This window comes from Gymnodraco acuticeps, unplaced genomic scaffold, assembly GCF_902827175.1.
Source record: "Gymnodraco acuticeps unplaced genomic scaffold, fGymAcu1.1, whole genome shotgun sequence".
In the NCBI taxonomy this organism is placed as follows: domain Eukaryota; kingdom Metazoa; phylum Chordata; class Actinopteri; order Perciformes; family Bathydraconidae; genus Gymnodraco; species Gymnodraco acuticeps.
Window position 1 is genome coordinate 4,723,246 of NW_022990501.1, and position 22,085 is coordinate 4,745,330.

Below are 22,085 nucleotides of genomic sequence, written 5' to 3' on the forward strand. Positions count from 1 at the left end.
TCTGCCTTGTGTTTTTCACACCAGAATATGTTGTGTTGCCTCATCGATATACTCACTTCACATATCAGGGAAACATAGTGTGTGAGTGAAGCTGACAGTGGAAACTGAATCATAAGATCTTCTGTATATTGAAACATGGTTCAGAAGGAGGTTTTTTGAACTGGCCCCCAAAGAGGCTAGACAAAATACTTACTTCTGACAATGGATGCACATTAAGTTATGGATCATTACGTTTGTGTTGTTGAAAAAGCCCTTATGATAAAGAGTTACTGAAAAGAAGAGGCTTCATGCCGTTTTTGAGCAGCTAACAGAAATATAGATTGACTCAAATCACTGTTCCTGAGCGGAATAATGCTATCTCCTCTTGTTAACATCAAGTTAATGCCATTTCAGATGCTTCATTCAAAAATAGCCATGAAAAGAATGGTGGAACGGATAATTATGAAAGAATGTGGAATTATTTCAAGAGACATCAAAAATTGTCTAGCAAACATGAATAGAATGGAAACTAATAAAGTGTTTTTGTTCATGACCATCTGATTCTACCTCTTGCTTTGAAATGACAAATGCTCTCTTCTCTGTGTCCTCCAGTTGTCCCTCGGGGATGAACAGTGTGAAGTGACGCGGAACGGCTATGAGTCGAAGGAGCTGGTGTACCTGGTCCATATCTTCTGCCAGGTAAGAGTCCACTGGGTTCGATACTGCGGTTTTTCTTTCAACTTTTCTTTTCAAACTTGTGGGAACGGAATTCCATCCCACAAATGATGCTTCAGTCGACTTGTTCAGATACCCAGAGCAGTCTCTCCCTTGAGAAGGCCGCTGGCATACATTGAGACATTTCTGAAACACCTAAGTGTTTCAAACATCCCAGTTATGTGGGAATTTGGAACTGAATTGAAAGAGCTGCGGGTGAATGCCAGGATGGCTGAATTATTCTGAAGAATGTCTGATAATGAGAGCTTCAAACCGTGAACTTTACAAAGCACTGTACGCATGCATCTTCATATTTGAGCATACTACCTCAGCAGGATTATTTAAATGACATTGCCTGTTTATGCATTGTTTTCTGTTAATGTGTTTCTATGTCATTGGAAACTCAATTATGATTGTGAAACAGATATTGTGCAAGTTCTTATGAAGTGTACCGTTCATTTGGCACTGTTGTGTCCATGGTGATATCTTATTATAACCAATTGTCGTTGTGTTGGCTGTTGAAGTTTTTTCAAATAGAAAAAAGGGATGACTTTGAATTCGTTGTTTAGGAGGGATGTGGGAGTAAAGTAAAAACCAAATACTTTATGATTACATAATATAGTTTTTCCAAAAATGTGATTAACCCAGAATTGGACATTACATTAGAGCAAACATGCACAGCTGCTCTGAAGCTTTGCCCCAGCTGCCTCCAAAGACATTTTTGATTCTGGTTTCCTGTATTTCCCTTCTGCTCATAATCTTGGCAATGCAACACAGTATGTGCTTTTGAACTTTGGCAACTTCTTTCAGCCGTCATACCATTTTTAAATCTACACTAGTTCTATTTGAACAGGTTGCGAATGTGTTTCCTGAAACAGAGAACTAACCCAGTGAGATTGGTTCAGTTCCACATACCCAGAAATGGGGGTAACTAGAAGCAGCATCTGAAAGTGGGGCAGGACACCATCAAGAGTTCCTTCCAATGCATCTTTAAAAACAGAACTAGAATCAGCTGTGCTCTGCAGTCCCAGTTGTCAAGCCTTGGTCTCGGTTCAGACAGATCTTTCTGGGGCAAATCAAAGCAACATACTTTTTCCACCACCAGTCCCCTTCAGTGGGTTTGAAGGTTTGGAGCCCGGCCTTACTGGATGAAAAACATATCCATTGCAAAAATCGTTTTTTTAAAAAGAAAAGTTACATTTAATGTGGTGGATTCAGGGCAGCATTTTCTAGGATTGCATTTACACTGGTCACATTTAATCGCTGTCTGTTTTGTTTGGAAAGACATTTGAAATATTAAAGTCCATGGGTGACTTGATTGTCGATTTTGAGACAGTGCCATTGGGTTAGAGGCACGAGAAGAGCGTCTGTCTGACAAACAGAATCCAAGAGAAACGATAGAAAAACAGTCTCACTAGTTTGGGCTGCTAAAGGATTTATGGGCTGCTCCATATGCTAATGAGGCTGGTGGCTCGTTTTGTAATGTTATCCACAAAGTTCAGCTACTAGCAACAGGTGTGTTGTGTCAGTGTTGACCTTGAGTATTGGACCACACCGGACACCTGGAGAAGCCTACTTTAGTTTAAGGGTCTAAACCAGATAATGATATATATTAGCAGGTAGCCGTTACAAGCATCTTTAATAATGATGATTATATTTGCTGTATTTGTTTGGTACCTACATAATTGAGTTATTACGTTATTTCCGAGAAAAGAGAAATGAAGAGATAGCAATTACATAATTTGACAGATTTGATTGATTTGTAGGAATGGACCTGCACTATGGATTTCATCATTTAGCTTCTGATCTAGATTTTAGGGACCAAGTTAGGACTTGGTCCCTAAAATCTAGATCAGAAGCTAAATGAGTCTGCTTTCATGTCAATAAACCTGCGTAAACGTTTGATTGGCCATGGAACAGTAACAAGCTGCTAACACTGTGACTGAACAGTGGGTTTACAAAGTCTCTGTGGTCGATGAGCGTCTGCCATGAGTGATGGACGATTACATCATCATTTATTGACCTAACTCTAATGTATCTGAGAGCAGTGGAAGTGAGTGAGAACTGTCGGCCTTAACACCAAAACAATGAGTTGAAAGACATTCAATGCCCTGAGTGGAGCTTTAGAGTAGGGTGCTGTTTGTCACAACAACATGGGTGGGACCTTGTATGTTATATAATGTTGTGTGTGCTGTCACCCATGTTAAGTTTGTTGTTATACAGTGATTGTGTATTACTTCTAATACTATTTAAGGTTTTCTTTTGTTATGTTTCTATGGATTTCACAATACAATTTGTTTAGTTTTCCTGTTATATCTTTTAGGTTTGGTGAAATCTTTCCATACAAAATTACTTTAAGGTGGGGTATGTCATTTATTTCAGATACACTTTTTGTTATATTCCATGGAATGCTCTTAACATCCCGATAGCAATGAATATATTAAATGCTTTGACAATAAATACATTAAAAATGTCATCAGTGGAAGCCGTGGCGCTGTAAAAAGCACGACCAATCATCTGAGCCGGCCCCGCTAAAATAACTGGATGGCCTACCTGCCTGTCAGCCTTCCATCTGTGCACAAACTTATCTCGTGCCCTCATTGGTCATGTCCGCGTTCGTGTGTGTTGGAGGAGGGGCTCTGTGAGGAAGTCTGAAGGAAGAGGCAGATTTTTTTCCGGTTGTACTTTCAAATTCTAGCGCACTCGAGCTGGTTTCTCCAAAATGACATACCCCTAACTTAACCTAGCTGCAGTTGAATAGAAACATGTCTCACTTGTAGCTCTTTAAGCTGATTGTATTCTGTCTGTTTTTTTATTCTAACTGTTTACCCTTTTGTGTTGTCCTTTTTGAAGGGTCGAAGTTGGATTGTGAAGCGCAGCTATGAAGACTTCCGTGTCCTGGATAAGCACCTGCACCTCTGCATCTACGACCGACGCTTCTCACAGCTGCCTGAGCTGCCCCGACTGGAGAGTCTGACTGACCAGTCAGAGGTAAGAGCTGTAAGAAAATACAAATGTAGTAATAAGCTGATATGGAGCTTCAGTAAAGGCTTAGTAAAGATGTTTTTTTCCTACATATAGTAAGCAGTACTTAATCTTACATATCTTTTGAATGCCCTCACTAAACTATCCAGGACTTGGTCACCACCAACATTGAGTGAATGCTAAGAGGTAGCTGGCCATAAACTGTTAGGGAGGCGTGTGGCGCAGTGGAATAGTGCGCCGGTGTTCGGATCAGGGGACCAGGGGAGCACAGGTTCAAACCCCACTGCAGTCAGCATGTCGTTGTGTCCCTGAGACACTTCACCCCAAATTGCTCCTGTGGGGATTGCCCACAGTATTGAGTATGTGAGTCGCTTTGGATAAAAGCGTCTAACAGTTACATTAACAGTAATGTAGTAATGTAACTAGACAACAGGGTAGCAGTTTATATATGAAAGGTGTTACCATGCTTTGATATCCTATATGATCTACATTTCATTGCTCTTGGAATCTACAGGTTGATATTTTGCCGACTACTGTGTGCATGTGAAAGGTATTGTGAGCCAGACAACCTTTCTGAGGCTCTAAGAAGAATGCAGAGGTTAGGTATCAAGAGAACTGGTAAAACGTGTTCATCACAGAGGGCTATTGTGCATTTGGTGGACACTCAAAACTGCCTGTGGTATTCCACTTTCACAGTGCACACTTTGACTTGTAGCTGTACCCTCCTGTTGTCTTCGGGTTAAATCTGACCCATTTACTACTTTCATCAATCATAACTGTTTAGTTTTAAATTCGATTGCATTAAGGCTTTATGATATCCTTCACAGTAGACATTTGAACATATACAATTGCTGATCACCACTTTCATTGAATTTTGGATGATTTAGTCAACTTTGTAACACCCATGGTGTTCCCGGTCAAACATGACCGCCATAAAGAAAAGGAATTAGTAACCATCCGGATCAGATAAAACACACACACACACACACACACACACACACACACACACACACACACACACACACACACACACACACACACTCTAGATGTGTCCCCTGCCCTATGTGCCCATCCCCCCATGTGAATCACACCTGGCACAAACACACACACACAGAACAATTTGACACATTTCCCGCTCTTATGTGCCCATCCCCCCACACGGATCACACCTGGCACACACAATACATGTTCAGTGTCTATTCTTTGTATATTTACTGCAGTTTTTCATGTATACCAGTAGTCTGATACAATATGTACAGTTTGAAAGGGTGTTAAATGAAATTTGGTGATGATTAATGGTTTTTGTGTTAATGTAATAGCAGTTAAAACAGGACCGGTCAAATTTGACCGCGAACACCAAAGTAAGGGGGAAACGAAGACGATAGGAGGGTTAAAGAATACATTGATACACCATTTTGATGTACAGCACGAGGGTTAGGTGGGTCAGGTTAAAACAAGAAGTGTACTACAGCCTTAAAGTCTCTACATTATTCTCAATACAATTATTAACTAAGCAGGTGTTGGGCAAAGAAAGTATAAAACTAAATTGGCCTTGTAATATAAAGTCATAGCTGCCAATGTCTGTTTAAGTGGTGCACTGCCACGCACAAGTCTTGAGCTGTGTAATTAGCTGCTGCTTTGTCATTCAGAAATGAGACTTGTTATGGTAGTTATTAAAGAGGACACATTATGCTCATTTTCAGGTTCATATCTGCTTAGATGTTTAAAGAGGTTTTTCTCTTACTACCTGTGCTGCTGCACCTCTTTTCGCCCTCGGTCTGAAACCAGAGTCCACAGTGCTCTGATTGGTTAGCTGGTTGGCTCTGCTGTGATTGGTCAACCGCTTAGAGATGGGTCAAAAATCCCCCCCCCCCCTCAGCTTATTGCATACAATGTGTTTGATCGCTAGCCAATAGAATAGCTAATGTCACTATGTTACATAAGTAAACAAAATAGTCCATGTTTCAGGCGGGGGGGGGGGGGGAGTTTGTGGGAGGGAAACATTGATTGATTGATTGATTGATTGATTGATTGATTGATTGAAACATAGGGATTTGAACCTTTTTGCCATCTGAAATCAATGTAATGACTCTGACCTGTTTGTGTATTGTCTGCCCTGTTAGTCAGTTTCCCAGATGTTGTTGGCTTACCTCTCCCGGCTCTCGGCAATTGCTGACAACAAGATCAACTGTGGGCCCGCCCTCACATGGATGGAGGTGAGCCTGCCATGCACACAGCATATCTCAATGAATTGAGAATCCAGTTGTAACTGCTGTAACCCTGTCGTAAGGTCCAATGCACAAAACATATTCTAACATAAAGTGCAAACACGGCCAAAAGGTTTGGCAGATACCAGTTTGCCCTTTGTTTGCGTCTGATTACAATTATTCTTGTGGCAAAATATAAATGTGCTTAGGTCAATGCTCCAGTTGACACAGACACACCAAACAGACATAAAAGCACATCATACGAGCCATTCCTTATATTCCATACTTTCTCTGTGTACATTGCCCATTTTTCTTTAAATTCTGATTCACTGCACATTTTGTATACCCAGAATAAATGTGATATTCATAGTATTATAGATTTTTTTATTTTTTATTTAAAATGTATATTATATAGATATTCATAGTTACTTGTACATTTATATTTCTTGTAAACATTACATTTCAATTCCAGACAGGCATGACGTACTTGGTCATGATCTTTTCTAAGTCAGATGATAGCCACCATCCATTATTCAATGCAGTGTGTGTGTGTGTGTGTGTGTGTGTGTGTGTGTGTGTGTGTGTGTGTGTGTGTGTGTGTGTGTGTGTGTGTGTGTGTGTGTGTGTGTGTGTGTGTGTGTGTGTGTGTGTGTGTGTGTGTGTGTGTGTGTGTGTGTGTGTGTGTGTGTGTGTGTGTGTGTGTGTGTGTGTGTGTGTGTGTGTGTGTGTGTGTGTGTGTGTGTGTGTGTGTGTGTGTGTGTGTGTGTGTTGTGTGTGTGTGTGTGTGTGTGTGTGTGTGTGTGTGTGTGTGTGTGTGTGTGTGTGTGTGTGTGTGTGTGTGTGTGTGTGTGTGTGTGTGTGTGTGTGTGTGTGTGTGTGTGTGTGTGTGTGTGTGTGTCAGGTTGACAATAAGGGAAATCATCTGCTGGTTCATGAAGAGTCGTCCATCAACGTGCCGGCTATTGCTGCTGCTCACGTCATCAAGCGCTACATCGCCCAGGCCTCAGACGAGCTGTCATTCGAGGTGACAACACACACATACACACATACACACATACACACACACACACACACACACACACATACACACACACACACACACACACACACACACACACACACACACACACACACAGGGGAACACACATGCTCTCTCTGTGTCTCTGTCTACAGATATATAGAGATTCTATTAAAAAACCTTGTGGATATTTAAAAAAGAAATAACTGCCGATATCATAAAGTTGTCATTCAAACACTTATGTTAAAACGGTCCAAACTGTTTTAGCTCTTCATTTATTAAACCGGAGTATATTGTATTATATTGTATATTTTATAATACTCTCTTTTATAATTTATGATTTATGCTTTTTCCTCTAATGTTTTATTTTTAGTACATGTTTTATTGTTATACACTTAACACTACACAAATCATTTTGCTCAGAACAATCCTTTACTAAAAGATACTCTTTCAGTTGAAATGTAATTGTAGTCATCACTGATGTCTTCTTCCAACAAAAGGTAAAAGGACAATCAGCATTTTCTAATATTTCCCCTCTGTGCAGGTTGGGGACATTGTGTCAGTGATTGACATGCCCCCTAAAGAAGACACCACATGGTGGAGGGGCAAGCATGGCTTTCAGGTACGCAGCTTAACAGAACACTATGCAGACTGTGAGCAAAAACACACACACGCTTCATCTTTCTCTGGCTTTTTTCTCGCCGTCAACTTCTGATTAGCTTTGCACTTGAGGCATTTCAAGGACGAGAAGAGAATATGCTTTGTAAAACAGATTTCAAATAGTCAGAGTTTGTTGAAAGACAAAGCCTGTGAGCAGATAACAGGTTGGACTGATTCATGTTCACAGGCTTCAGTCCCATCCTGTAACACAGTGAAACTAGGGCTGTTTAGGACTTCAGGTTGAGTTATATAAAAAAAAAAAAAACGCTAACAGTCAGCCAGACTTACTAAGTGGGCCTCCAGAGATTTAAAGCACATACAGGGAGCAGCATTTGTGGTATTGCAAGACATTCTTTTGTTTTTTAGGAAGACAGACACATTGATTCATTTTGAAGCTTATGGGCAGGGCTGCACATAACTGGTGCGCAGGTGCGCATGCGCACCCGCCGCGAAAAAAGGAGCACCGGATCATTTGAAAAAAGGCGCATTTGCGCGCCAACATTGAGAGAGAGAGAGATATTTGCGAGTTGCATATGAACGGGTAAGATAGCAGGGTTTCCCACACATAGACTTTACCTGGGCGTGCCACTCAGGTATATTAACGGCCGCCAAAGTATAATTCGTAAGCCGTTTAGGTTTGATTTTTTTAATCCGTCCGCGAGCACGACGGCATCTGTCGATCCCTCGCTCTATCCCCTCGCTATCGTGTGAAGGGTCTGCTTTATGCACTCCGCACAGTAACCCTGCTGCGAGGCTCCGGTGAACAGTCCATGAGCGTGCTCACTAGCGCAACTCCCCCCCCCCCTCGTTTATTACATTACATTACATTGCATTTAGCTGACGCTTTTATCCAAAGCGACTTACAATAAGTGCGTTCGTCCAACAAAATACAACTTGAAGAAAACAGAATCATATAAGTACATCAGGCTTCATAGAGCAAAAACATTTAAAGTGCTACTCAACTGGCTTTAGAAAAGCCAGTCCTTTATTAGTATAAAAGTGCTTCGTTAATAGTTCTATCGCTCGAAGTGGAGTCGAAAGAGATGAGTTTTCAGTTTGCGCCGGAAGATGTGTAAGCTATCTGCTGTCCTGATGTCAATGGGGAGCTCATTCCACCATCTTGGAGCCAGGACAGCAAACCCACGTGTTTTCGCCGTTGGGAACTTGGGTCCCCCTCGCAGCGAGGGCGCAGCGAGTCGTTTGGCTGATGCAGAGCGGAGTGCACGTGCTGGGGTTTACGGTTTAACCATGTCCTGGATGTACGAAGGGCCAGATCCATTCACAGCATGGTAAGCAAGTACCAGTGTCTTGAAGTGGATTCTAGCAGTTACCGGAAGCCAGTGAAGGGAGCGTAGGAGCGGAGTGGTGTGGGAAAATGTAGGAAGGTTGAAGACCAGACGAGCCGCTGCATTCTGGATGAGCTGCAGAGGTCGGATGGCACATGCAGGTAGACCAGCCAGGAGGGAGTTGCAGTAGTCTAGGCGTGAGATGACGAGAGCCTGGACCAGAACCTGCGTGGCTTTCTGAGTCAGCTGGGGACGTATCTTCCTGATGTTGTAAAGCGTGTATCTGCAGTAACGGGTTGTAGCAGCGATGTTTGCAGTGAAGGACAGGTTGTTATCTAGGGTCACACCCAGATTCCTTGCAGTCTGAGTCGGGGAAACAACTGAGGTGCCGATGTTGATTGTTAGGTCAAGAGTGGGACAATCTTTTCCCGGAAGGAAGAGCAGCTCAGTCTTGTCAAGGTTGAGCTTGAGGTGATGAGCAGACATCCACTGAGAGATGTCAGCTAGACAAGCAGAGATGCGTGCGACGACCTGGGTTTATAAAGTCAAGTACCCCTCAAAAGGTCCGGTTTATTTCATTTTAAGGATGCGCACCAAGCAACATCTCCAGGTGCTCCTTTGAGAACCAGGGCTAAAAGGTTGTGTGCACCCCTGCTTATGGGTATATTTTTCTGTCACAGATTTGATTTATTCTGACACAGAATTGTATTTGAGAATAACACAAGACTTCACCACTATTTAGTAAGACTAATGAAGTGAGTATCATCCAAAGTGTCAGTCTTGTAAGAACACAATTCCATCCCCACTAAGCAGAGTCCAGGGGAACACAAAGAGCAAATTCATAAAAAGACTGGCTTTGGATGATATCTGCTTTGATTCAATCAGATATCTGTCCTCTTTGTGTTGTGTGAATCCTACTGCACTAATGCTAAGACGTGAAGATGAGACTTTTTGAAGATTCCTTGTGTCATTTATTTTCTGAGCTTGATGAGCTTGATCATCTCCAAAATGATCAACAGGTTAGTCAGAGAAGCCGACTCCACTCTGATCTGCTTCCTTGCTAACAGTAGCAGCAATCACAGATTAAAAGCTTTATATAGCCTGAGGGGGGAGAGTTTCAGAGGGAGGGTCAACAATAGAGGCCCTGTCCCTCAAGGTCAGGGGCTTGAACTGGTTGAGTCTTTGAAGACCTTAGTGTACAGATGATATGTTTTCCAAACTGAATCTTTTTACTGCAGTGACCTGGTTCGATGCTCAGGTCAGGCTGAACCTCCGTTGACCCGCTGCACCCTCTACATCCTGCCCCAGCTCCTCTTGTGTTTTGGCTCACTTCCTTCAAGAAGTAGTGCCTGCCAGTCAGGCTCACGGGCAGGCACTTTACTGATGCTCCACTTGTTTTTCAGATGAGTGGTCAGTGGCTGGAGACCACTGCCCTCTTTAGGATCACACAGCTTCTGCCTCTAAATATACAGAGACATGGAGAAAGCACCCTTGTGTAGCCTTACCTTTTTTTGGGGGGGGCGGTTACAGGGGACCCAACCCCCTTAATAATGCACATGCATTCGAGACCCCTGCGACATTTCCACCATACATTGAATCGTAAAAGTTGACCACAGTACAGGACTTTTTTTCAGGGGAGACACACTTTAAACCCAGTGTGTGTCCCCTGTGTCTAATATATCATATTCCAATCACTTGTATATAGACTCTTATTGCACTATTTCAATATTTCACTTTTTTTTCTTTTGTATTACTATTTACTTGCACAATTATTTTTCTGTTTTATTGTGTTGCACTGTTGGAGTGAGCCTGTGACCTAAGATTTTCATCGTCATAACTACATTGTAGCTAATCATGTATGACCAATAAAAGCCTTGGACCTGTGTGGAAGCTAAACCTATGCCCTTGTGAGTTGGGGAACTAACTGAAATGCCCAAAGTGAGGGGACACAAACACCTGCTGTACCACCTGTATCCGTTAGAGGGGGTCAATGAGGGTAGTGGTTTTCTGCTTTAACACTGTGCTTCATCGGCTCAGAATTTCCATCGTAAAACATTTCTAACAGATTTTTTTCCCGGTCAAAGTCCAGAAAACTCTGATTCGTCTTCTTTGATATAGGGTTTTTAAGAAATCACCAAATCATCAGCACCAAACTGCTATTTTCTAGAGCAGCAGGTACACAGATACACTTACCGGTAGTTTGTGTGATGCGGTCATTTTCACACCACATGAAAAGTAAATGTCCATACCAAGCCCTAAATGTTGTCTCTGTCACAGTTTAATAACACAACCACCACTGAGCATAGGATTCTTGTCCTCTCTATCTTTATTATGATTTCTAAATGAGATTTTATTTCCTCCCAGCTCACTTCACTTTCACTCCTCTTCCAGGTTGGCTTCTTTCCCAGCGAGTGTGTGGAGCTCATAAATGATAAAGTGCCGCAGTCCATGACCAACACTGTGCCAAAACCAGGTATTCCCCCCCCCCCCCCCCTCCTCCTCTTCCACCTCTTCCTCCTCTTTATCCACTGTAAGGAAATGTTTTGGAAATACATTATCACTGAGGGCTGGTAATGCGATACGGCTTGGTGTGTGCGTGTGTTTGTCAGTGCGTGAGAGTGTGTTTGAGAGATATACCTTGCCAACAAATATTTCACTGGTCTAAATGATTTGTGTCATGGAATTCAGTTTGTATTTAAAAAGAGCTCTATAGGGTATTTCTTTGATTAAGTTTATCATCTTTACTCAACATATCATCATTTTGAGTGGGTGAATTTCCCAAACTTCAACTTATTCACAGATCCATGCTCAAGGTTTTCACTTTTTTTCTTAGAACTGAATCACAATACATCATCTGTATCAAGATTATCAATAATAATCTAAGACATATGTTTAACATAAACCCTCTTGGAACAACACTTGGCATGTCTGTCATGTTTACTGTGAGTGAGTCAGATCGACCCCAGTGTGTTGTACCAGTCCCGTGTCTTCTCATCCAAAGACTGATCCTACAATATGACTCACTATCACAAGAACCCGCTGGCTTTGGGGTGAGCGCGTGGAGCCAGGGTTCCTCCCCATCAAAAAGCCTCTGAGACTCCGGGGTCCACATTAAGTGATGACACGGCGAACATAAACCCACCCCCTGCAAGAATCCACTTTTGTGAGGGACAGAATATCAGTAGCAGGGTTTCGGTCCTGTTGGACGTGCCAATCCAGTTTCAAACGCAGGTTGGAACGCTGTGTTTACTGTTACAGTGCACGCACAGCACAATCTGCAGACAGGCCCCCACTCAACCTTCCCCCCCACTCCCCGCTGCTGAGCAATGACCCAATGCTTCTGCTTTTTCTGTTTGTATTTTTGCATGTGTTCTTAATTTGTTAATCATGCATTCTTTATTTACTGAGTATCCGCAGGTCAAGAATATTATTATAGTTATAAGTAAACATAAATGTGTTTCTGTTGTATAGCTCGTTATTATATACATGTATTATTAAGTGGTCATGTCCTTTTAACTATGTTCAATCAGAAATATTTTGTTAGCCATAACCAGTGTAATATGTAATCTTCTATAACCTGCAGGTGTTATCAGTTATACCAACATGGCTCTAAATGAGCACATCCTGCATCAGCAGCAGAACACATAACTGACTGTAATGTGGTTTGAGCTGCCTGTGTGTTCTCCACTGCGACGCTTCATTAATCCTGCTGTTGGATGTACCGTAGCATTAGCATGTGTCTTGATTGGTTGCATTTGACTGTGACTCCTCTGCCTCAGCCTCCCCCTGCTCTGGCCTGCAGCCTGCTTCTTGGAGTCTCTTCCCTCCCTGTGCGTGTTGGTATACACACTCCATCCACCACCTGTCCGCTCACTCAACCTTCACTCACACACAAAAATGCATTTTCCACATTTAGACTTGTACGACATATTGTTTATCTGAGTTTGGATGCAATTAAAGTTATAATCCTTAAGATTTAGGCCCGGTTGATGTATGGTTACCAGTAGTAACAGCAATTGCAGGTTAAGATTTCAGAATTCTGGGGTCAGAAAACAATAAATGAACAGCTTATTTGTCATATATCCAACATAAGAGCAACTGTTACATTTCTTTACAGTAGCGCCTAAACATTTGCATTATGATGATATAGAAGTTGGACAGTAATTACCCTTTTAATTCCAGCTATTAGCAACCTGCTGCAGCTTTTTCATGTTCCACATTGACAGTCTGAAGGTGTGCCGTCTGTGAAATGTTACTTAGCATTAGCTCTGATGCAGTGTCAACAGTAAACAATGACACTGATATCAATCCGATCAAATTATAAACAATAATCCTGGATTACACAGAATGTACTGCTTTGATAATGCTGAAAAAATGCATACCATTAAAAGTACTAAAAACGGTTTGATTTCATGAATGTCTTCAGAATTATAACTTTAAATTCCCTTTTTATTGATGAATGCCAAGAATACTGCAGTGCTAAACATTTTATTCTGCAATGTTTATTGCTCTAGCATCATCACAGTACACATTTGCTCTGTTCTCTAACTTGAAGTGCTTCTCTCCCCTGCCGACTCTCATGTCTCCACCATCCATCCATCCATCTGTCTGTGGGGCCATCTGTCCATCGGGCTGCATGCAGACTTGGAGATGGAGAGTGTAATTCAGGACAATGCATGGGTGGCCGACCCGCTAAACCACTACAGCCTAAGTTCAGGTAGACAAAAAATCCTTTGGTGTGCTGCATTGCCCCCCCCCCAACCAAAAACTAACTCCATAACCTGAGGAATGTGTTTGCACTGTTCCCACCACCCTAACATAGTATGTATTTGTGAAGATTGGGAAAAGGCTTCACTTTTCACTCAGGAGAACTTTGTACACTTTTTGGTGTTACTTTACAACAGAGGGACCGCTCACACTTTGCCCCGTCCGTGACCTTTAACACATTATCTCCACACTCTGTCGGTGGACCAATAAGACAACAGCCACATCTGAGCATGCATGACTGTGCTGTGAAAATAGCCGGTTTTTTTCTAGTATGTGTGTTGGTGTGAACTTCCTTAATTAAATTACAAAACATCTATCTAAGAAAAGGTGTGAATATAACAAGTGGTATTTTTCTTATATATTATATATATATTTTATTGTTTTCATATAACGCGTTATTTGTTTCAGGCATTTGATGGCATCTGTTTGTAGAAGGCAAGGCAAGTTTATTTATATAAGCACTTTTCAACACAAGGCTTTACAAAATGAAAAGTCGTGGGTCTTGTTTTAAAAGAGGCGAGTTACAGCGGAGGTCTTTGGGAGTATGTTCCAGACATATGGAGCATAATAACTGAACGCTGCTTCTCCAAGACTAAAAAAACCGATATATAAAGGTTTCAAGATTAGATGCAGTGGTGTAAAAATGAAACCCCACTTTTCAAATGTTGCTCTACAAAGAGAACAATTGTATCCCTCCAGCCCGCAGTTTTTTTTCTTCTGTTTCACCCCAAAAGGTGTATGCAAATGAGTTCAGGGGTGAGCCAGGTTACTACAGCGTTTCTCAAAGCCGCTGAATGTTGGGTGTGTGTGTGGACGGGGGCCAGCTGTGTTTGTCTGTGTGTCTGTTCCGTGGCGACTGAAAGGGCGCGCGGCTCCCCCGCCGTGGTGCTAGGTCTCGACCGGCCTTGATTTATTTAATCCTTTTACAATGAGGGGGCCTGTAAATCCATCCATTGAGCGTTAAGCTTTGTCCTGCAACAGTAAGAATCTCTGTCTCCCTCTCCATGGTGACTGAAAGAACACATTCCTGCAGGGAGCCGCACGGCTTTGGAAAATCTCTTTGCTCTACCCTCGATCCACTCCGCTCACCACTAACCTTTGCTGTTTTTAGGCGAAACTATGGAAATTGTTAACATGCTGCACTGCTCCAATTAAAACAGAGACGATAGAATAGAAGCAGGAGTCATTCGGTCCATGTGTGTGTTGTGTTGCAGTCTGAGGTGGGAAGTAACTAAGTACATTTACTCAAGTAAAGTACAAGTATCTGCAAATTATAGTGTTTCCATTTTATGCTACTTTGTACTTCTACTCCACTACAGTTCAGAGGTAAATGGTGTACTTTTACACCTTCAGTTACTTCACAGATGTGGATGAATGATGTGAAATATAATCAAGTGTTAAATCAGACTTTAGTTCCACCTGGAGTAAATCCACAAGCTACCCTGCAGTATACAAAGTCATTCAAACTAGCTGCACCTTCACCAACACTTTCATGATCAATCATTATAAAACATATCATATATATTATTCTGAAATTGACCAATCTGCACAATGACTACTTTTACTTTTGGTACTTTAACTATATTTTGATGATAATACTTTAGTACTTTTACGTGAGTTACATTTTGAATGCAGGACTTTTACTTTTAACCATAGTATTGCTACACTCTGGTACTCTGAGTACTTCTCCCTTCTCTGGTTGCAGTGGAACTCTCTTCAGACTCTTCTGTTGACATCAATATGAAAATAAAGAGTTGTGAGCTTTTGATGAAATGGACAATCAGCCTTCTTTCCTCTCCAGACAGCACAACAGTCACTGAGCCAGATGTAGCTCTGCCCCCCCCCCCCCAGGCCTTCGTCATGCCTGGGGACCTGTGATTTGTGCAGCTGTGAGCATACATGAGCCAAGACAGCTGGCGATGTGAAGGAGAGAGGAGGGGAAATGGAGAGAGAATGTGCGAGACAGAGTCATATTTGTCCTCCTGTTCCCGAGGATCTCCGATCATTTCCTGGTGCTTAAGCTCCGGGCCGTGAAACCAGCCAAGGCCTCCTGTAACCTGTTGCTCTGTAGATTCAATAAGACACTGTTGTTGTAGGCCGCACCTTTGTGTGGGGAAGTGAACAACTCTCAAGAACTCAATGTGTACATATCATTTAACACCTTTACTTCCTTCTTGCGAAATGTTTTCTATATAATGTCCATAGTTGCTTTACTACTGTATTGCATCATTATAAAAATCTGTCGCATAAGTCATTACTAATTACTTAAACAAAAGATTAAGTATTGTCCTGTTGCAAAGCTACAAAGCTTACAGACATTTTTACAATAGGTAGGAATTTGGATTTACAACTAGTTTCAGACAGCATGGCGCGCCGCTCCTGTGAATTGGACTTGGCTCGCAGCTACTAAAACAACTTCCTCCTTCTTTCCACATCCCAGTGAAAAACAGATTATATTCACATCCATGCAAAATAGCAGCTTAATGATCCTTAATCTAACAGAAGGCTCTCATGCTGTTTTACGTTTTATGACGTCAGGGCAGTAGCTAGTAGCTACTTCCTGTATGGTTGACTGGTGTCTCATAGCTCATCCCTATTGGTCCTCTGTACTAAAGGCATACACTGCTTCACTGTCTCTGACACCAAACTTCATTGTATACAAAGTGGACGAATGAAATAGAGGGGAGAACTTGCTTATTGAACCGTATGCTATCTATTACAGCTCCTGTATATCATTAGTAGTTCAGAAGTGACCTCTCCACCTTGTTTCTGCTCTGTAAGTGATAGTGGAGGACACATACAGACATTTCCCCAGTGTGTGGAATGATTGCTGGATGATTTTAGGGTGGAAAACTATTTCATAGAGTACAACATTACATACACATGGGACATGCACAGTGAATAATTGTTCAGTTTCTTTACTCACGTTTTTTTTTTAAAACAATAAAACTAAGTAAAATTAAAATACTCCATTAAGTAAGTGCAGAAATACATTTGTTTGGTAAAATAAAAGTAATATTTCAGCAAACAAAGGGTTATGACATTATTAGATTGCAAATACTAATGCATCAAGTGTTTTGCATGTGTATATAACGTGAGTATTGTCCTGTGGTTACCCATCCTAAGGGGTAGAGAGAAGTCTGGATGATCTCCAGATGATTCATGTGGTAGGAGAAAGAGAGTAAGGAATTAAGGATACACAACTTTGTGTTTATGATTTTAAATGTTGGTCTGATACTTTGCTTTTTGTGAAAAAGTTAACTATCAGAACCTAAAAGACATTTGAGGATCATTAATAAGAAATGTCTGTCTTTGTTTGACATTTTTAGGTGATCACATGCAGTGGAAAAGTCCGACTCCAGTCTTGTGATTCTGGACCAACAACAAATTAGTTTGACTTTATTTAGACTTGTGTGCGTAGAGACTCTAGTTAAGGAATTAACAAGATAATGCTTTCAGGGGGAAGGGGCCCCTCAGAGGGAACGCTTATTTAGAGTCAAGTGAAGGCCGTCCTGTATGTTGTTATGGCAGAGAAGAAGATAATTCAGTGTGTTTGTATCATGTGTGTGTGTTCAGTGTAAAGGGATATTTCCCACTGTGTAGGTGTAAACACAGGCTTGCCTCTTGGCTGCCTCCAGTGCTGCCTTCAAATGCTGTCGGGAATCTAAGAATCAAGCCCATACACAAGTCTGTCATGTAAATGTGACTAGTTGGCTTAACGGAAGAAAACATTTAAACTATGTAAGCAACTGATTACCAATAGGGAACACATCAGTACGTTTACCACCACAGTACATTCTGTACTATGGAAAGTAATTAAGGACATGTACTCAAGTACTGTACTTATGTACAATTTTGAGGTTGGTGCCCTTTACTTGAATAATTTGGTTCTGCTACTTTTCACTTCTACTCCACTCAAAGTTGGAGTCATATTTGTTCTTTTTACTCCTCTACATTTATATTACATTATGAATGACTTTGTAAGTTCATATTGTTAATTCAAAATCAATTAATCAACTCATGAAATATGATGTACCATTATGGATTAGAATATCTGGAAGTACAAGAAGTCATTAAAGCTCCCTAATTAAAATGATGTACACATGAATGCATCACTAACAATAACCCAGTAGTGCTGGTACTTTAGGCATAATTTCATGCTAATACTTTGGTTCTTTATCTTGAGTAACATTTTTGATGCAGGACTTTAAGTTGAAAAAAGAGTATTTCTACACTGTGATATAACTACTTTTACTTAATTAAAATATGTTAGTACTTATTTCACCACTGTGTACTGTTAATTTAAACACCAAGTGGTTTCAAACTGTTTCGTCCAACGTGGCAACAATGCTTAGCAAAAACAAACATAGGAACTCTATGATTATTTTTTATGGAAGTGGAGATCTTTTCAGAAAAATTAAAGTAATTTTGGATTAATATATCAAGTAATACTACATATATTTACAAATGTTTTCATCAATATGCAGTTTTTGGTAGACTGCGATTACCGGAGTATATTTTTCCCGGGGGGCCCTGAAGGCAGCATGCTGATGTGGTTAATCGCAGCGGGCTGTGTGGATGAGATGACGGAGCGAGGGAACAGTCTACGCCTCTCCTCTCTGTCCAAACTTCAGCGCTATTCTCTTTCTCTCTCTGCCCGAAGCACCTCTCCGTGTCTGGGACAGCCGGTTAGCATTCAGCTCTCTTTAGCTTAGCTGTACGGTCAGAAAATAACTACCTATTTGTACTTTGGACTTATTTTGAAACCTTGTCATAAAGCCTCAAAGCGAGTCAAGCGTTATGGAACCAAGGTAAGACATTTTAAAAGTCTGATATAACTATATGTACTGGAGTGAATTTATATAATTTTACATTATTACATACAGCCTTTTTCTACCAGTATGGTGTTTTAGGGGGAGTAAATGATGCCGACAGACTGCAGTATGATGAAAGGAACCTCATAGAACAAAAATAAGTGTGAAAAATATATGTCCTCCTTCCTCATATGACTCCACCCTTTTTTTTTAGAGGAAAATGTAACTAATGGGAAAATAACTTAGGTGTTAATATTTGCCTCTTTACTCAATTATTAACTATTTACCACAAGATTGTAGGCTGTTAAGGGGGTTTAAAGTCAAACCTGTTCTACAGTGAATGGCAGTCAGTGCTTCTAGAAAATCAAACAAAGGCAATTAAAACGTTGTATTAATAATTGTATATTTTAAAAGGCTTAAGTGCCTTTTCCGGAAGTCGAAGTTGCTGGAAATTGGCAGTGGAAAAACAAGTATTCAGATCGTTTACTCAAGTCAAACTGTATACATACTCTGATACATGTAAACGTGCTAAACTGCAAAGGTTACATTAGAGTAAATTACTATAATAAGACAAGTGTACTCAAAGTAAGTGAAAAAAAGACCTAAAAGTTTATAGATGACAATTATCTCTCAATCTTCTTGGTAAATTCGCAGTTGGCTGTTCTTGTATATAAACTGTTGTCTATTTTTTTTTTTATTAATGAAACCTCTTGTTTTCTTAAATGCAACAATTTTAACTAGTAAATAACGTTTTAAATAAAGTAAAGTAAAACATAATACAATATTTCCATTCAAATTGGAGTGGAGTAAATGTATGACTGTAAAGCAATGGATGATTTTGAACTTAAGTATAATACTTGACACTCCACCACTGAAAAGTGGGTATAGTGATATGTGTTGCTCTTTCCTGACACGTTCGTAGGGTTTCTCTCTTCTGATGTGGTATACAGTTTGGAATTGATTAGGATTATTGGGTAAGTTCCTCAAAGGGCTCAGTGACATCACCCCTCTGTCCTGCCCGGTTGAATTGGTGTTCAGTGATGCATTTCAGATCCAACAATAAGAGATTTGGCTCCTGATCACCACACACTGCAGCTCTCATGTCAAACAGAGGCTGCTGTCACTCATGGCTTCCCTTTGACTGGCACACACTGCTCTGCTGTTTACTCACCCAACCATCCAGAAACAACAACTGGCCTGGGTGTTACTGGGTGCTATCACAGTGTCTATCAGTGTGATGTGCTGTTTCTCAGTTTGATAAGTAATGCAAACATTATCTCTATAGTAGCCACGCTCAATGGACAAATGTCCTTTTTCCTATGGCTGCGTTCACTAAGCATGAACAATCAAATAGCCATTGAGGTGGCTAGTTGAGTTTCTTAAATTGGCAGGTACAAGATAATATACTCTGGCATTTGAAATCACAATATTTACTTACATGATTTTCCAATTCCTCTATTTTTCAGCATTGCTGCTTTCCAGAGAGACCTTTCTTTATTATGTTGGACCCACCATTTGGAAAAGCATTTGGCGCACAAACATATCACTTTCTAGCCAAAACCCTAATTCCCACAGCAAGTAGATTTCTGAGAAGGATGATGTAATTATATCCAACCCATTCACGTACCGGTTTTACAAATCGACGAGGAGGGCAGTTTGAATTCCTGCTGCCTACATGGGCATGGGTGGCTGTTGAGTCCCATGGGGAGGGGGGTGCTGGGTGAAGTGAAAAGGCTGAGCTGTGATGAGAGCTTTGTGAAGCCCCAAGGAGCTGTGGTTACACCCGCTGCTGCTTGTGTATTCAGGGAACACTGACACACACAGTAGTTGTATCAAATATCTCAGGCTAGAGTCCAATGATCGGCTCTATAATGTCACTGCTCTACTTTAAGAAGCAGTACTATGAAGTTGGGATTTTCCTCCAGTTTGCCTCCTCTGGAAAGCTCATTGCTAACTTTTTGGAATGAGGCAGTGGGTTTTAGAGCTGGAGAGAGAAGACAGAGGATGATGTTAACCATAGTGCAGTTATTATTGATGCTGTAATGCTTGGCCTCCACTCAGCCCCGACTCGTCACATCCAGCCTCTCACTGAGCTCTCCTGGGGAACGACTCATCAGAGTCCCCCTGTCAGCTCAGGGCTGAAGACTGTCAGTGTTCCACAGGCATTATGACCATCCTCCAGTGTGTTTAGCATTTCCTTTAGCAGGATCGTATCTGTGCAAATGCAAGGCAGAAGCTACTGGCTCTCCTTTTTCCCACAGCTGTGTGAACATCTAACTATGTTTTAACAGGAAAAACGTATTTGTCATCAAATGTCTGCATCTAAAGTGTTCAGAGAATCAAGCTGAGCAAACCTGGCTCGCAGCCCCTCCGGTCAAATTAAAACACAGATTTTTGTATTTGAAGCTGCTGCATTGAGTTGTTTGTATCCGTTTGAATAAAAACAGGGACAGAATGTTTCAGTGAGGAGGACACTTCTACAGATAATGCGACTCCCAGTAAAAACTTCCTACAGGCCGGGTCTTAAGTTATCAAAGAGACAAGCAGAGTATTTGTAACTCTGCTGTGTTTTTTCTAGCTTTACTCTCTGGGACATCTAGTTATGGAGAGGAGGAAACCTCTGAGGATCATTTGTAACCCTAATCAGTAGAAGCTGAATGCAATGACAAACTCCCATTGGGCGCTACGCTGCCTTTTGTTGTTTAGAGTCTTGTTTGTGGATTAGAATTGAAATGAGAGCCTCCTTAGTGGCAGAAGGTGACATGTTGTAAAATGAATATGAAATGAGTCTAAATATGTTGACACCGACCCACCCTCCTTTGTAAATATTACTGGGAAAACAGTTAGAGAATGTCTTTTTGTCTCTGGAGGAACTTCGTCAAGTCTGATGAAAAAGAACCCTGAAGAAGTCATCAGATAGTGATTTAGTTATTACATCATTTAGGCATGATCAATTCAAAATTGAAATCCTGCTTTCAGAGCTGGACGTGTGGAGTTTGAGAGACGTAGATGTTATCAAGGCAGAAAGTGTGTATTGAATGACACTACCCAGTTGCATCATGGGACATTAATGATCCTTTTTTTTCCCTTTCTTTTTGGATTTGGACCTTTGCTAGGGACTCTGAAGTCCGAGTGTCTCAGCCTCTGCTGCACACTTTATGAATTCCTGCCTCTAAAATGTACTACTAAATCAGTGGAAAACCCCTTCAAGCGGCTCCAAGCTATAAATCTTGAAATTAATGCGACAGAAATGTTAAGGTTTATAAGTCCCACAAACCTTACCTTGAATGCCTTTCCCCCAGCTGGATGTGAGCAGTGAGTGTGTCAGCTTCAGTGCTGAGCATGCTGCCCTCACACTGTGAGTGACAGTCAGCAGATGGGAGTCTCTGTCCCTCTCTGGAGAGTCATACTGTCACTGCACTCCTCTTCCCCGCATCCTACAGTCAATCTGCTCTCCTTATGAAAAGTGACGTGTCAGTGTCGTTAGCCAACACAGTTGCACAGTCAGACCCTTCCCCCTCCACATTATACTGAAGGCCATTTCTGATGCCTCAACAATGAGTAAGCAAAGCTGCCTCAGCATTCTTTTTCTGCGGTATAGGAGTGCAGAAGGAATTTCTCCCTGAGGGGTGAATTCTAGCTCCACTTCTTCCTG

The 22,085-nt window shown here is 41.3% G+C and overlaps 1 protein-coding gene across 1 annotated transcript in view; it reads left to right on the forward strand.

Annotated features, from left to right (window-relative positions):
• The window catches only part of arhgap32b (Rho GTPase activating protein 32b), a 100,575-nt gene that overhangs the window by 61,047 nt on the left and 17,443 nt on the right, over positions 1 to 22,085 (forward strand). Inside the window, 8 exon segments of the mRNA XM_034226604.1 lie at positions 592 to 678; positions 3,547 to 3,684; positions 5,802 to 5,894; positions 6,787 to 6,909; positions 7,448 to 7,525; positions 11,241 to 11,322; positions 12,629 to 12,679; positions 13,492 to 13,566. Coding sequence (XP_034082495.1) covers positions 592 to 678; positions 3,547 to 3,684; positions 5,802 to 5,894; positions 6,787 to 6,909; positions 7,448 to 7,525; positions 11,241 to 11,322; positions 12,629 to 12,679; positions 13,492 to 13,566 — 727 coding nt within the window.